At 40.0% G+C, this 16993-nt stretch overlaps 1 protein-coding gene across 1 annotated transcript in view; it reads left to right on the forward strand.

The window, feature by feature from the left end:
- Window positions 1-2549: 2549 nt before the first annotated feature.
- The window catches only part of NUP214 (nucleoporin 214), a 109005-nt gene continuing 94561 nt past the window's right edge, over window positions 2550-16993 (forward strand). Inside the window, exons 1-10 of the mRNA XM_023730817.1 lie at window positions 2550-2682; window positions 5369-5564; window positions 6208-6359; window positions 7210-7408; window positions 8062-8132; window positions 9367-9430; window positions 9941-10044; window positions 11694-11800; window positions 12729-12795; window positions 15510-15636. Coding sequence (XP_023586585.1) covers window positions 2638-2682; window positions 5369-5564; window positions 6208-6359; window positions 7210-7408; window positions 8062-8132; window positions 9367-9430; window positions 9941-10044; window positions 11694-11800; window positions 12729-12795; window positions 15510-15636 — 1132 coding nt within the window. The 5' untranslated portion in view covers window positions 2550-2637. The remainder of the gene's footprint in view (window positions 2683-5368; window positions 5565-6207; window positions 6360-7209; window positions 7409-8061; window positions 8133-9366; window positions 9431-9940; window positions 10045-11693; window positions 11801-12728; window positions 12796-15509; window positions 15637-16993) is intronic.

The following is a 16993-nucleotide window of genomic DNA, read 5'->3' on the forward strand; positions in this document are numbered from 1 at the left end:
AGTCAGTTGTGAAAACAGGGAAGAGTTGGGGAAAGGCAGTTTCCTGGGTCAACATTTGGGTAAGACTCTCCTCACTTGGAAGGCCCTGGGCCAGGGCTAACTCCCCAGCACCTCCAACTCAGCATCAGGGTCTGTGTAAGGCCCAGGGCTGCCTCTACAGTTCTGTTGCCTCATTCTCAGAACTCTTGCAGGAAGATGTCAAACTTGGTCCCTTCTTGGCTGAGCAGAGGGTCTAAGTCTTGAAAATGCCCCCTGTGTTCTGGAGTCCCTTACCTCTCCCCATGCAGGACTTGGATGCACTTATTCATTGAACATATTTATTAAGCACCTGCTACAAGCGAAGACCTAACAATCCAGCAGTAAAATAGGACAGACTTATGGAATTGTGAGTCTAGTGGGGAACTCAGACCCAGATAATCACATGTGAGATGAATGTTAGGAAGGTGGGGAGGGCTAGAGGGGTAACTGCCTTGCAATCCTGGGGGAATGAGTTGGGCCTAAGACTGGGCAAGAATCTTGGAGAAGCCTTTGCAAAACCTAAAATAGAAAGGTCTGGGAGCTGTTAGAGCCAGTGTGGGCTCCCTGTGGCTCCTTAGTGACCCATAATCAAGGGCCCAAGGTGCTGCCCCTACAGCAGCTTGAGAAGGTAAGGCAGAAAGGAGGTGGGGAAACTGCCAGGTTAGGTTAGTCCACTGGTCTCAACCAGTTCAGGAGCAAGACTATTTGGACATGACTGATCTTCAGCCTAAGAAGCTGCTTCAAATGTACAGGCCTGGTTGAAATTTAAACCCCAGTAAAACATTCCTCCCTGTAAATGTAAAACCCCACTCCTCTCTCCTCTACCTTTTTCTTCCCCTCGCCGTGATCAATAGATGAGCAGCTGCCTGACCCCAAGCCTTCTCACTGCCTCTCCTCTTTGGGCAGGCTGGGACCTTTGAGCAAGGTAAAGCCTACCTGATTACCCATCATATTCAGTGTACCTGTTCCTCACTCAGAAAGACAGAACCAACCAGGTTTATTTCAGTGAGTTCCACAGCTTAAAACATCGCAGGAAGCCTTCTTAATGAGGGAAAGCAAGCCAGTGTTTCCAGCTTCTGGAAAGGGTGGGGAAAAAAGCCTCTCTCATTGGATGAAGGGTACCTTGGGAAGCCCCATCAGTTACTTCACCGCTTCTTAGAACTCAACCCTTGGTGGAAAGGGTCTCAAGAATGCTCCTCGGAAAGGGGGCCTCCACGTATTTCAGGTTGTGGCTATTGGCTCCAGGACGCTTACTTCTCTGGCTTAGGGCTCAGCTTCTTGGCACTTCAGCTGTCTTATTTCTGAAAGACCAAATCTATCTGTAATGTAACCAGCAGCTTGGGGACTGCCAATTATGGCTTTGTCCCTATAACTCAAAAGGAAGGAGTTTGTCAGGCAAATTCAGGTGGATGAAGTATGTGTGTGCGTGTGCATGTAAGTATGTGTGGTGTGGGTTATCATCTCTGCTGATTGGAAATAAACCAGACAAACTTATCAATGTCTCGATCAGTTTATTTTTAAGATGGTTCTCAGCAAATTCAGAAAAGCTAGGTAATAACAGATTGAATGAATGTGCCAGACATATTTAACCCTCGCAACAACCCCCATGAGATAGGTTCTGTCCTTGTCATCCTTTTACAAATGAAAAGCAGGCTTGGAGCAGATAAGCAATTTGCTGCAAACCTAATAGTTTAAGTGGCAGAATACGCTCCCCTGGAGCCGACCCTTGCGGTTTAAGAGTTGTCCTACAGCATTTATAATTCCACTACAAAAATCTCTTCTACAATAGGGCTGTGTGATGTCATCATATCCAGACAACATGAATTCTAATCCCGCCTCCAACACTTTCTGGCTGAGGGGCACCGGGGGGATTTTCTTAACATCTCTATGCTTCAGTTGTCTCATCAATTAAATGGCAGTAATAACCCCTAGGTGGCTAGGATGTCTTGAAGATTAAATATGATAGCATATCTAAAGGGTTTTGCACAGACCTCGCCACAAATTCTTTTGTTACCGGAGGTGGATATGGCTCTTGAAAGGAGTAAACAAAGCTTGTGTTGGGTGCCCTTTAACCTCTCCTTTCTGTGGCAAGGTCCCACCCACCCATTTCCTGAATCTTTCTTCCCTTTCCCTCCCCCCCACCAAAGCCTCTCTCAAGAGCTGCCCCTGGAAATATTTGTCAAGTCCTTGACATCTCCGCATCAGGAACAATAACCACCTACATCCAAGGGTTACTGTGAGGGTTCAACAGAACAATGAGCGTGGAGCGCTCACGCGTGAGACGCCGAACAAAAGACGCCCAACCGAAGCGAGCCCTCAGGCGTGGGGGCGGTGTCCGGACGCTCCAGGCCGCGACACGCGGGCCCGGGGCCACGCCCCCTACTGAGACAGAGTCGGCCAATGGGAGGTGGCAGCCAGGGGAGCGCGAGGCTTCAGGTCGACCCCTAGTTTCCCTCGATCACTTAGCGGACCGGGACGCGTCGCGTCATCAAGGCGCGCCGGAAATGCGAGTTTCACTGCGCTCTATTATCACTGAGGGAAGGAAGTTGGCCTTGGAGCGGCCTCTTTTCTAGGCCGAGCCGGCGTCCGCGGCTGTTTCAACAACCTTTGTGCGGCGCGATGGGAGACGAGATGGATGCGATGATCCCTGAGCGGGAAATGAAGGTCAGATACTGGCCAGGGTCTCCCTTCCTCCCTTAGTCTTGGCGTTGCCTTGGAGCCCCGCCTTCGGCTTGAACAGTTTACCGCGTTCAGAGTTCTCACCAGCGTTGTCTTGGAGCACTCTGCCGTGCTGCCTGCGTGGTAGCCCCACAGAATGACTTTCCCTGGCCCTTGTTGGTCTTGTGCACTCCTCTTGAGTTATTCTAGCTACTTACATGTGGTAGTCTGAGTACTGGTAATAACTATTTATTGAGCGTTTACTGTACCAGGCACTGTGGTAAGCAGCGTCTCCCTGAATCATCACCGCAACCCTGTGAAGTAGTTGTTAGTGTCCTTGTTTTACAGAGCAGCAAATCGAGACTCGGAAAGCAACTTATCCAGTCACGTTTGACAAGGAGGCTGAAGTCTAGGTTTATTTAAGACCCTCTCTTCTTCACTGTCACTGTACTACTTCTGTAGGGTGAGCCAGGCTTGCCTAACGTAGGGCCGAAGATCTTGCATTTTACAAATCTTTTAGTTAACTGGCATAAAACGACTATTTTGGCGCAGGAAATCAGCTTAAAGTCAAGAAACTAAGGGGAGGAAAAGTGGTCCAAATGATGGTAGAGTTTGAGACTGCAGGGATTGGTCCCTAGGATGGTTGTGTTTGACATTTTTTATGAATGTTCTGACAGAATGAAGCTACAGAGAACAAGCTACATTTCTTTTAAGCAGCAAACGTCTGAGAGGGAATAAGTTGCAGGAAGATTTCAGGCATTTGTGTGAACAACAAATAGCTGGAATGCATTTAGGGGATAGTAATCCATTCCACATTTAGAATAAATGATTCTTACTTTTTCTTCTTGAGAGTCACTGCCGTGGTGAGCCACCCAACGGGAATGTGTCATGTTCCTCAGATATGCTGGGGCAGAAGAAAAGAAAGGTTTTAGGACCACAGACTTAGAAGATGATAGTCTCCCTTTGAGTTACTGATTGTAACAGAAAGGAGAGTTCTTCTGTGCTTCTTCATCCCCCTGGCCCACTGTACCCATGTGATTAAGACCCAAATAGAAAATTTAGGATTGTCAGGATAAGAATTAGAAACACTAAATTTTTATTCTACTCCTGTGTGAAACTATAGTGTAGTCTCATCGGAAAAGCTATGTGAATTTCAGGGTTTCCAAGGAGTGGCTGGTGGATATGAACTGCCGACCTTTTGGTTAGCAGCTGAGCTCTTAACCACTGCGCCACCAGGTCTCCCAGTTGGAATTAGAGAAGAGTATTTCAGTTAATCTTGCAACAAATATGTATTAAACATCTAACCCAAGGAAATTAGCATGTGGGATGTGTTGTTGTTGTTAGGGGCTGTTGAGTCAGTTCCTACTCATAGCAACCCTGTGTACAGCAGAATGAAACATTGTCCGGTCCTGGGCCATCCTCATGATTGTTATACTTGAGCCCATTGTTTTACTTGCTATCTCATTCCATCTTGTTGAGAGTCTTCCTCTTTTTTGCTGACCCTCTACTTTACCCAGCATGATGTCCTTCTCCAGGGACTGATCCCTCCTATAGGGTGTGGTGGGGATCCTGTTTGAAACTCTAAAAGAATCTAGTGTGAAAAAAATGAAGGCTGAGAAAGGCTGTCTTTGTTTTTTTACAATTTTGGATTATAAGCATAAAGTAGGTTTACTGAGACCTTGACTTAAAGATAGGTTTAGAATTTCATTAAAAATATATGTATATGTGTGTGTGTGTGTGTGTGTGTGTGTATATATATATATATATACAGTGCAGCTTAACATAGTGATTGATAAACTTATGGAACTCTTAATTGAAAACATAGGTAAATTCATGGAAGACAGGTGGGTCAGGCATTGTCAGGAGATCAGGGGAGGCTCCCAGGCCAATTGTTTATGTCTAAAGGCCTTAAGGTACTAAAGAGCATGGAAATTGGAAATGGGGTGGAGGGGGGAGCTGTAGCAGTGGCAATAGTGCATTTTTTGGAGGGCAGCAGAGATGAGACTGCAGAGGTAGAGGGATCAAGCCATGCTTGACCTTATAGAGTGTGTTATGGATTTTGGTTTTGTGTTTTAAATGTTCTCATAGCATCTAGGTTTTGCTTAAGGGCCTTGAACTCCAAGAGATCATCGATTTCCATTTCTGTGATAGAATTTTGTTTGGCGTTTGATACAAGTAAGCCGATTCTTGGGCTTTGGTCATCTTCTGTTGTCATTATTTCAATATATATTTGTTGAGTACTGCACTGGAAGTTAGAGTTCACAGTAGTTGGGTGATATTTTCAATATTTAACAACTATTAAGCTCTACTCTGGGTCTGAGACAATACGTATTTAACATGAAATAGGTTAAGATTATAAATAATAAAATACAATTTATGGTAATTCAGAGAATAAATACTGTAGGAATTCAGAAAAAGAAGAGATCAGTGTGAGCTGGATTAGTCAAGGAAGACTTCATGAATGTTTTTCCTCATTTGTTTCATTCAACAAATATTAATAAGCACAATATGCCAGGCACCATGATAATAATCACAAGAATTTAAAGACTACTGAGACACACTCTCCTTGGCCTCCGGGAATTATATATTTTTGTTGCATTGGAATTGGGTCTCTTGGAATATAATGACAGACATGATTTAATTTTCTGTTAGCCCTGATTTTTTTTTTTTTTTCCCCAATCCTTCACAATAGGATTTTCAGTTTAGAGCACTGAAAAAGGTGAGAATCTTTGAGTCCCCTGAGAAGTTGCCCAAGGAACGCTCAAGTTTGCTTGCTGTGTCCAACAAGTATGGTCTGGTCTTTGCTGGTGGAGCCAGTGGATTGCATATTTTTCCTACTAAAAGTCTTCTAATTCAAAATAAACCTGGGGACGATCCCAATAAAATTGGTAAGTTACTTGACTTATGTTGTATATTAAAGAGAGGAGTGTGGTGAAGTGCTAATGTTGTTTCCTTCTCAAGCAGTCATTTTAATATTAAAATTAAAACTACTACTCCTAAGTTTGATCCCCCTCCCCCTAGGAAGAGTAAATTCCAGGTAGGATGCTAGAAACTTTTCTAGGTGTTCTCTTTGGTCCTTTGTATTTCTCTTTTGATGAGTTGTTTCTCCAAGCTCAGAGGAAGGAAGAACTTTCCATGCCATACTTTTATTTTTGCTTAGTTGACCTTGTGTCCTGGATTTCAAGAAAAGGGTTTAGTCACATGGCTTTTTAGTTGACATGACATTACCATCCAAACAAATGGCAGTGTGTAGTATTTGGAGCATTGTTGCAAAAATAGGACCACAGGCCAATACTGTAGTTAGCAAGGGCAACAGCCAGTTAGTTTCCCTAGGTTGTATGAAAAAGAGTCCCTGGGATATTTAATGTATCATTATACACCTATAAGAAAGTTAGAATTTATATGCATAATTAGGTGTGTGTGTGTGTGTGTTTCTGTAGATGCAAAAATTATTTCATATAGACCTGGATAAAGAGATTGTGACTCAGTGTTTACAGCATGTCATTTTCTGCTTTGTCTATGTTTTCATAGTTGATAAAGTCCAAAGCTTGCTAGTGCCTATGAAATTCCCTATACATCACCTGGCACTGAGCTGTGATAACCTCACACTCTCCGTGTGCATGATGTCCAGTGAATATGGCTCCATTATTGCTTTTTTTGATGTTCGCACCTTCTCAAACGAGGTAAGCTACTAGAAAACTCTAGTGTCAACGTGGGAACTTAAGGAGATTTCCTGGTATTGAATCATAACTTGGAAGCTTCTTTGGTTGACCTTTGAAGTCTTTTTCTAGATTAAAATATGGGTTAAAAAAAAAATCCTGAGAGTTATAGAAGCATAGCTCTTTGAGTGTAAAGGGACTCTAAGAGATTATTTCATAACAGAGTACTATCATATCTCATTTACACATGAGACAACCAAAGCCCAGGGATGCTTAGGTAACTTGCCCAAAGTCATAGAGTTAATAGGTAATGACAAAGTTTCTGTATTCTAGGTTTCTGGCCTTCTAATGTAGTGGTTTTCCATTTTAAGCAGTTTAATAATAATAATATCGAATGTTTATACTGTGTGCCAGTCTCTGTACTAAGTGCTTTGTATACCTTATCGTCATTTATGCCTACCACAGCCTTACAGATTGGTACTATTACCTTCATCTTATAAATGAAGAAACAGGCTCAAAGAGTTTAAGTCACTGCCTAGGTCCCAACACTATTAAGGAGCAGAGCCACGATTTTAATCTAGTGTCTGCTCTTTGTTGGTTGTTTTGAATTTGTATATTCTCCTCTTGGGAGTCTTTCCTGAGTGTGCTAAAATAATTGCCATTTTCAAAGTTATATTGAAATTTTCTGAAACAATAGATTTTTGTGTAGAGCTAAATCTTTTTCATAGTTGTGGAGAAATGTGAACTAGGAGAAAACTTGCATATTCAACAATTTCCTGTGAACATTTAGTATCTCTGTGTATTTATTTATTAATTTATGTTAATAAATTAATGTTATAATAAATTTATGTTAATAATTACTTTGTTTTAAAAGGCTAAACAGCAGAAACGCCCATTTGCCTATCATAAGCTTTTAAAAGATGCAGGAGGCATGGTGATTGATATGAAGTGGAACCCCACTGTTGCCTCCATGGTGGCAGTTTGTCTGGCCGATGGCAGTATAGCTGTCCTACAAGTTACAGAAACGGTGAAAGTGTGTGCAACTCTTCCTTCCACGGTAGCAGTAACATCTGGTGGGTGATAAAGGCTTTCACTCTATAACATATAGTAATGGTGATCTATTTAAAAAGTAATTTCTGGAAATGTGGACTTTTTTGGGGGGGGACATAAAAATGAAGAGAGTATTTTTCATTTCTGTAGTTAATGTCCTTGAAGCCAGATAGCATACATGATTTACCTGAGTTTGCTTAGGTTTTCTGGGGAAAGGACTATTTTGGTACAGCTAGTTTAGAATTGTATTTTTGAGAATAATTGTTTCTGGATCTAAAAGGGTCATGTTCTGGAAGTCGTTTGTACCTTCAGGGGAAAGGCATTAGAAATACAAATAGGAACAGTAAAATGAATTCTTAGTGTTTGAAGACTTTATTCTCCTTGTCTTGTCTAAAGACTACACTGCTTTCTGTACTTTCCAGCTTTCTGGTTAGTACTCCATTGAAATAGTATTTTCAGCTCTCAATTGAATGGCCCAGTGATAAATCATGATTAGCTTGCATTATTAAGATGATTTTACTCTTTTTCACTTTGCTGAGTAGGGATGATCCTGCAAGCTTCTGTGAACTGACAGAAGGAACAAAAGTGGTGACTACATACCTGTTTTGTGACAGATCTCATTGGTTTGCTCTATTTTCTTCCGTTTTTAATTGGTAGCATTATTCTCTTTGCTTAGTGTGCTGGAGCCCCAAAGGAAAGCAGCTGGCAGTGGGAAAACAGAATGGAACTGTGGTCCAGTATCTTCCCGTAAGTTCTTGCCTTAGACTTAAGAACTCTTATTACTTAAGTTACCCACTGTTTTTGGTGTGGTTTGGTGGTATCTTTGTTGTTTTTTCCATTAAAAAGTGTTTTATCCTCATTGTAACAAATTCACCTTCCCTCCTATCCAATCCTCCTAGAGGCATCCACTATGTTCTGTTTAGTGAGTAACCTTCCAGACTTTTCTGGATGCTTATAAAAATAGTCTATGTGTTAAATACACATTTTTTGTTTTGTTTTGTTAAATAAAAATGTGATCATACTGTATGCATTGATCCCAAACTTACATCTTTAATGCATTCCATAAAACAGGGCTCGAGGGGAAAAGGAGTTAGTGAAAAAGCTAGTATTACCTACCACAATGCAAAATCACTCTGGGTAAAAAGCACAGTAGGTATTATTTTTCCCTCTAACAAAGTCCATTCTGAAGTGTCGGTTTCTGTAACTATAGACACCAAAGAAAATGGATACTCCCGTTGTTGCATATACACTCTGTCATCTTCTCCCTGTGATTTTCTTAAGATGATATTCACAAATATTCTTCCTTATAAATTGTCTCACAAAGAATCTAAATATGTGCGTTCAAGTCTGAACACGAAAGGGGTTCACTAGGCAATGCCAAGGCTTGTACTATTGTGTATTCCTCCTTGAGATACTATTCCTTGAGTGGTGTGTGAAATAAACATGGTGGTGTGGATTTGGAGTTAAGGTTTTTGTGCCTTATTTGTTATTGCTAAAAGTTGTTATGTAAAATCTGGTATATAGTCGTTCAGGGTATTATCCTGTAAAAAGGTAATGTAATTGGTTTGATATATTAGTTTGCAGTTCTTTTTTTTTTTATTTAACATACAACAGTATATTGGGGTTTGTTTTTCAAGTCAGTACATACACAGCCACTTCATTCTTTTTAAAGGCTGTGTAGTGGCCCATTAGGTGGGTGTACCATCATTTATTTATTCCATTGTCGATTACCATCTACATCAGTATCAGTGATTTTGCTACTATAAACAGTGTTGCATTTAACATTGTCATCCCCTACATATGAACACGTTCATGTGAGTATTTCTATAGGTTAGTGTTCTAAAAGTGGACATCCATTCTTTCTCTTTGTTCAGTCTCTCCCGGCTAGGGAGGTGAAACAGGACAATGTATAGTATTTGACAGTTTCTTTGGTTTAGGGATTGTTTCATGTCACACTTTTTTCCCCCCAAATCTCTTTCAGACTTTGCAGGAAAAAAAAGTCATTCCTTGTCCTCCATTTTATGAGTCAGATCATCCAGTCAGAGGTAACACATCTGTTTTTCTTACTGGACTGATTTCTAATGAGGTACTATCTGTATAATCTGACTAGGTGTATATTATAGAAATTTCAGATCATGTGACATAGCTGCATACCTGCTCAGGACAGTGTTGATGCTTCCTTTATAATTTCAACTAGCTAATTAAATCAGCTTGATGATAATTCTATGGTAGATACCTGTATCTCGTGGTAAATGACATGAAATGAATCCCTATTTTTATTAGGATTCTTCATAATTTGCCCTGATTATAATACCACTTTGGAATGAATTTGGGCTTCTTGAGTCTTTGTGACTCAAGAATATAATATAAATATAATCTGAATTATATTTAGTCAGTGAAATCTCGACCTTTGTTAAAGCTATAACACTTTGACTTTTTAATCCATAGAATGTTAATTTTATTATATTCAGTGCCTATTCCAAATATAGATGCTTTTTGCTGCATCTAGTTGCTGTGATTTTTACTACCTACTTATTAGGGTGTGTGTCTTTCAGTTCTGGATGTGCTATGGATCGGTACATATGTCTTCACGATAGTATATGCAGCTGCAGATGGTACCTTGGAAACTTCTCCAGATGTGGTGATGGCTCTACTACCTGTATGTATATTAAAAGAACATCTTTGTTCTTTGATAATCATACAAGTCTTCTAATGAAGTTTGAGGCTTAGGTTTCAGCTTCCTTTACTTACTGGCAATGGTGGTACAACTTCAAGTGTAAGGTTTCAGGGCTGCAGGATGGACCTGGGGACCAAAATTATGATGTCCACTTACATCATGTTCTACTATTTAGTTACAAGGTGAAAAAATTGTAAAACTTGCTGTTGCTTAAGCTGTAAACTATGAGTCTTAGAGATGTTCACCTAATCAGGAAATTTTTAAAAAGCAAGAAAATATCTTGATTTTTAAATTTTTTCATTTATTTATTCATCAGATATTTATTGAATGCCTTCAGCATGCTACACATTGTTCTGAAGCTGAGAATATATGGTAACCAAGGCAGAGTTCTTTCTTTTGTGTTGATCTTACATTCTAGTGAATATGGTAGTCAGTAAATAAATATAGGATCAAAGAAGGACAAGTTTGATGGAGACAATAATGCAGTGTAGGGGAGAGATGATTACTGGGATGCCCTTTTAGGTTAGGTGGTGCAGCAAGGCCTCTTGAGGAGACACCATTTGAGCAGAAACCAGAATAAAGTGAGGGAATGAGTCTTTTTGAGACAGGGAGAAAAACGCTGGTAATAAGATCTACAGAGTAGTATTAAATTGCAAGGGCATTTAAAACAAATGAGACAGAGCTTATATAAGTAGAAGTTGTACTGGTCATTCTGTTTTGCAGCTTTGTTTTGCTTAACAGTAAAATTGCAAACATCTTTTGTATGTCACTAAATCTGTATTTGATCATTTGGGTAAATATCAATTTACTTTTAGCATTTCCTTTACTGTTGGATATTCAGGTGGTTTTCAGTTTTTCCCTACTTTTAAAGAATGCTTTGATGCATTCTTTTATGTACATTTTGTCTAATTATGTTTATTTTTTAGGATAAATACCTAGAAATAAAATGTTTAGGTCAAGAAATATATGTTTTTTTGGATAGGCTTTGAAAAACATTGCCAAAGTATCTTTTAGAAAAGTCATACCAGTTTATATTCCCAGTTTATAACTACCAGTGGGACTACCAGTTTCCTAGCACCTCTCCCTTGCCAATCAAATGTGTGAAAAAGGTGCCTTTTTTAAATTAACTTCTTTCAGTTCTTTATAAGGTTGGATTTTTAAAATGTGTTTATTAAGATGCCTTATTTCAAGATATCATTAGGATTTTGTTATTCCTAAGGATAATAGTAACATTAGCATTTATTAACTACTTCTTATGCTCCAAGTACTTGGCTAGAAGCTTTATGTGTGTCATTTCATTTCATACTTGCAGCAACCTCTGAAGTAGATTTAGTAGGGCCATTATACACATAAGGAAACTGAGTATCAGTAAGGTTGAATAATTTGTCCTTTTTTGTCCCATGACCTGTAAGTGGCAGAACAGGGTTTCAGTGCATCTCAGTTGATGGCCAATGTTCACATTCTTTGTACTACTCAGTGCCGTCTGAGTATCATGTCTGTATTTTTGGACATAGATTTTGAGTGAATTTTCTCATAAAGCTAAAATGGTTTTATCTTTTGAAATTCTTAATTGTGTTGGACTGAAGAAAAATCACATAAGATTTTTTTCTCACCCTGTTCATTGTTTGTAGAAAAAGGAAGACAAGCACCCAGAGATATTTGTGAACTTCATGGAGCCCTGCTACGGCAGCTGCACAGAGAGACAGCATCATTACTTCCTCAGTTACGTTGAGGAATGGTGGGTATAGAATCCAAGAAATGGGTTCCTGCTCTCGCTGAGTCACTTTTTTGCACTTTGAATTTTTTTCTGTCAGAGAGGAAAGTAGAGGCTTTGGATGCCCGGAAAATATTTCTAGCTGATACTAGATAATGCTTTTCTACTTCCTCTGTCTTGAATTATTTAGATTGAATAGGTACTAATCTTAAAAATTCTATCTTCTAAGTAACCCCAGTGACTACTTAAAAAACCGATATTTAAGGAAGAGATTGAGGACAGTGGTGGGTCAGTAGTAGAATTTTCACCTTCCATGCGAGAGACCCAGGTTCAGTTCCTGGCCATTGCACCCCAGGTGCAGCCATCACTCTTCTGTCAGTGGAGGCTTGCATGTTGCTGTGATGCTGAACAGATTTCAGTGGAGCTTCTAGACTAGGACAAACTAGGAAGAAAGGCCTGATGATCTATGTTTGAAAATCAGCCAGTGAAAACCCTGTGGATCACAATGGTTCAATCTGGTTATGCATAGGGTTGCCATGAGCTGGGGTCCGACTCAACGGCAACTAACAGCAACAACAATGAACGGACTAAGTTTCCCTCTGAGAGCAAATATGAAAGATAGAGTACTTGAAGCAAAGATCTTGTTTCTATAGCTAGATTATTCTGCTTATGGGGTGGTGTATTTTCTATGAATTTCAGCTTGGTTCTGTAGTGTCTTTACCTTATCTTCAAGTGGATAGGGTTGGCTGATTTCTCCAGTGCTTTATCATATAAAAGCTTAAAAAGTTAGACTTTACATCTGAAGTTTTCCCGCCTTTCTTCAACTGTATAGGAAACCTCACCCCTTCCTTAACATCTGGAGGATATCCTCATAGGTGTTCCACAGCCTCAAATCAAGGTAGAGTTGTTGCTGTATTTGAATTTAATGGTCGTCTGGTTTTATTCTTTAAAGGGATTTAGTGCTGGCAGCATCTGCGGCTTCCACAGAAGTTAGTATCCTTGCTCGACAAAGTGATCAGGTAAATTTCTCTTTTTTGTCACTTTTTTGTGATATATTTCAGAGAAAGATTTTGGAGGGAATTAACTATGTGGTTGAGATTTAGATGAGGTTCACATCCCTATTAATGAGTTTCTGGATGAGCACAAAGCGTAAATGACAAAGTGCCTTGATCAGATGGCTTGGTTATGGTATTGGACATACATGGGTGTCAGATTTAGCAGTTCCTTCAGTGTTGTAAAAAGCCCTTCTGTTCTTTGAGGATCTAGCCCCACAGGGAAGCAAACTATGTAATCAACCTCCAACAGGAGTATACCTTGATGTGTAGGAGGCTTTGTCTGCCTTGTTCTGTTTTATCATCTTTATTTTCTTCCTATTACGTGACCCTGTCCCTTTTATGGAAACCATGGTGGTGTAGTGGTTAAGAGCTACATCTGCTAACCAAAAGGTCGGCAGTTAGAATCCACCAGGCGCTCCTTGGAAACTCTATGGGGCAGTTCTACTCTGTCCTATAGGGTCACTATGAGTTGGAATTGACTCAACGGCAACGGGTTTGGGGTTTTTTTTGGTCCTTTTTATACAAGAAGCTATAATCATCCCTTGATTGTGGAAGACATGCGGATAATAGCAAATTGTGACTCCTCAGAAATAATTTGCTTGAGTTTGAAAAAAAATCAGAAAGAGTCCCTGTGCACATAAGCATCTCCCTCTCTTCCTTCTTTCACTTAGTCCTCCTTGCAGTGAGGCAGTGGACTGAGGTAGTGATGGTCAGCCATTCACTTGTAGATTGTACAGAGTTACTACAGAGGAGACGAGATGAAAGGAAAGCTTTTCTGTTTAAAACTTCAGTTTGAGTTTCAAAATGTTTTGTACACCCTTGTTAAGAAGAAATAAGTACGTCACCTGGTACACAAATACCTGTTCTTCTTCAACCATTCAGCATTTATCTATCATTCTCCAGAAGGCAAGTTGGCCTGTTGTAAATGGTGTGGCTTTCATGTGTTCAGAGTGGGCTTCTTTTAAGTCATAGGGCAGAATTCAGCATTCTAATTTGCTGCTCCAGAAGTACCTATCTTGGACTGACTTCAGTAGCAATTTTTTAATAGCACAAATATTTTATGTATCCATGCTTAAAAAATTTATTTTTACTTTTTTTTTTGTGTGTGTGCTTTAGATGAAGGTTTACAGAACAAATAGTTTCTCATTAAACAGTTAATACACGTATTGTTTTATGACAATGGTTGACAACTCCACGAGATGTCAACACTGTCCCTTCTCGATCTTGGGTTCCCTATTACCAGCTTTCCTGTCCCCTCCTGCCTTCTAGTCCTTGTCCCTGGACTGTTGTGCCCCCTTAGTTTTGTTTTGTTTTTTGGGGCTGTCTAATCTTTGGCTGAACATTGAACCTCGGGAGTGACTTCATTACTGAACTAAAAGGATGTCCGGGGGCCATACTGTCAGGATTTCTCCAGTCTCTGTCGGGCCAGTAAATCTGGTCTTTTTTTTTTTTTTTTTTTGGTGAGTTAGAATTTTGTTCTACATGTTTCTCCAGCTCTGTCGCTCTGTCTGGGACCCTCTGTTGTGATCCCTTTCAGAGCAGTCAGTGGTTGTAGCCAGGTACCATCTAGTTGTACTGGACTCAGTCTGGTGGAGACTGGTTGTTTTTACTGTTTATCAAAATCGTTTATGTACATGCTTAAAAAATCAAATTGTGCAGAAGGGCTTATAAATGAAATGAATCACTGTCCCCTGCTCCACCCTGTCCTGTTCTCTAGAGGGGACCATTTTTAACTTGTAAACTTTTTATTTTAATGATTACCTCCTTGTTTCTAAATAATAATATACTTTATTACTAGTTATTGATTATTAATTATAGACCTTTGTTTTGTCTGTAGATTGTTTTTGAAAGTTGACATCAGTTTTGTTTACATTATTATGAATATATGAATAATACTCACTCAGTAGCTAAGTCGAGTAGTATGGTTATGTTCCCTTTCCTAAACCACTTTTTGTTTTTCTGTCTTTGTTACTTACTGAGGGCTATTCCCCTTTGATATATGCTGCCCAGTTTTGATCATCGCTGAAAGTTAGACAAAATGTTAGTGATTTTTTAAGTTGGGAATCCTTTGTTGGAAGGAAACAGAACCACTCAAACAAGTATAAGCAAAAGGGGAACTTACTGGATTTCTCAAGGAATCCTGGGATAGGAAGTCTGACCAGGCTGAGAAACTGTCACCAGGAACTGAAAAGACAAGAACTAGGGTTACCTGCTGTCTCTGGATGAACAAGCACAGGGCGTCTCGCCCAGCTTTATAGGCTTCTCTGTTCACAACCCCAGCAGAGATCAGTGGAGCTCCTGGTCCCAGTTCCAAATTTCTAGGAGCAAGTATTGACTGGCTTAGTGCAGCTGTTGGATTTGTGCCCCATGTCAGGAATCTACCCCAGTTGTGGTGGGGGATATCTCAGTAAATGTTCACGATCATGATTGTTTATTCACAAGGCAGGGACTTGGTACACCAGGAACAGAGAGATTGATTTGGAAAATTACTCTTTTGCTTGCTGGAGTACGCATGGCTTTTAGACCATCTTCCCAGATTTCAGAGCCTCACAGTCAATACATAAATCTAAACCAAGTTAGTCTTCTTTTTTCTTCTCTTCTGTTGGAATGATGCTCAGAGGAACCAATGCAAACCTAAACAAGATGGCATTTTCCTTTTTTTTTTTTTTTTTTTCCAGATTAACTGGGAATCTTGGCTCCTGGAGGATTCTAGTCGAGCCGAACTGCCTGTGACAGACAAGAATGATGACTCCTTGCCCATGGGAGTTGCCATAGATTATACTAACCAAATGGAAATCACCATCAGTAAGTGTGGGTGGCCTGATGTTTAGTGCAGAAATATGCTACTTTCTTATATTGGTTGATATTTAAACGCTATTTATATATGTTCATGACAGAGTCTATTCTAGTAGCTGGGCACTTGTAACTTCTAGTATCCTATTTGTAGTTGAAGAATGATAGAGTGCATTATGATAACACTAAAACTAATTTGGATGGTTACTTATTGATGAGACCAAGGCCAAACACACTCCATCTGTATTTCTTTCTCTCTCTGTCTCTGGATGTGTGTGCTTTAGAATATAGTTGAAATATAGAACATGTTTTAGATAAAGGAAGGATATACCTGAAACTTGGAGCCGGGACTATTAAACCACACATGCCTTCCCATCCTGGAACTGAGAATCATTGATCTAAAAGCAGAAATCTTTTGGCCTCTAAAGATTCAGTTGAGTCCGTCATCCTCAGTATTTTATGAAAATTTCAAACATACAGAAAAGTTGAAGAAACACCCATATGTTCATATACTCACTACCATTAATATTTTACTCTACTTGCTTTGTTATATCCCTCTATCCATCTGTCTTAGTCATCTAGTGTTGCTGTAACAGAAATACCACAAGTGAATGGTTCTAACAAAGAGAAGTGTATTCTCTCACAGTCCTGTAGGCTACAAGTCCAAATTCAGGGCGTCAGCTCCAGGGGCACACTTTCTCTGTTGGCTCTGGAGGAAGGTCCCTGTCATCAATCTTCCCTTGGTCTGGGAGCTTCTCTGCATAGGAACGTCAGGTCCAAAGGACGCACTCTGCTCCAGGCACTGCTTTCTTGGTGGTATGAGGTTCCCAACTTTCTGCTTGCTTCCCTTTCCTTTTATCTCTTGAGATAAAAGGTGGTGCAGGCCACACCCTAGGGAAACTCCCTTTACACTGGATCGGAGATGTGACCTGGGTAAGGATAGTGTTACAATCCCACCCTAATCCTCTTTAACATAAAATTACGATCACAAAATAGAGGACAACCACACAACGCTGGGAATCATGGCCTAGCCAAATTGATACATACATTTTTTGGGGGACACAATTTAATCCATGACACCATCCGTCAGATAAGGTTTTCTCCCCTATTACTGTGAAGCAATACATTCTTAGTGAAGTAAATTTGAAAAGTTTTTTTTTTTTTTTAATTGAAGCTGCTTCATTGAGTTGCATTTCAGTGTTTGGCCCTGGTTCAAGGATATCAGAAGAACCAGAACACGTGTATGATATCTGGCACTACATAAGCCGTAGAAATGTTGTCAAGGAAATCATCCCCTCCGTCATACTAAGCTTCTTATTTATAGTTCCATGTGAGAAATTTCTTTTGAAATTTGGTTCTAGAAAAACTT

This window comes from Trichechus manatus, unplaced genomic scaffold (assembly GCF_000243295.1).
Source record: "Trichechus manatus latirostris isolate Lorelei unplaced genomic scaffold, TriManLat1.0 scaffold00038, whole genome shotgun sequence".
In the NCBI taxonomy this organism is placed as follows: Eukaryota; Metazoa; Chordata; class Mammalia; order Sirenia; family Trichechidae; genus Trichechus; species Trichechus manatus.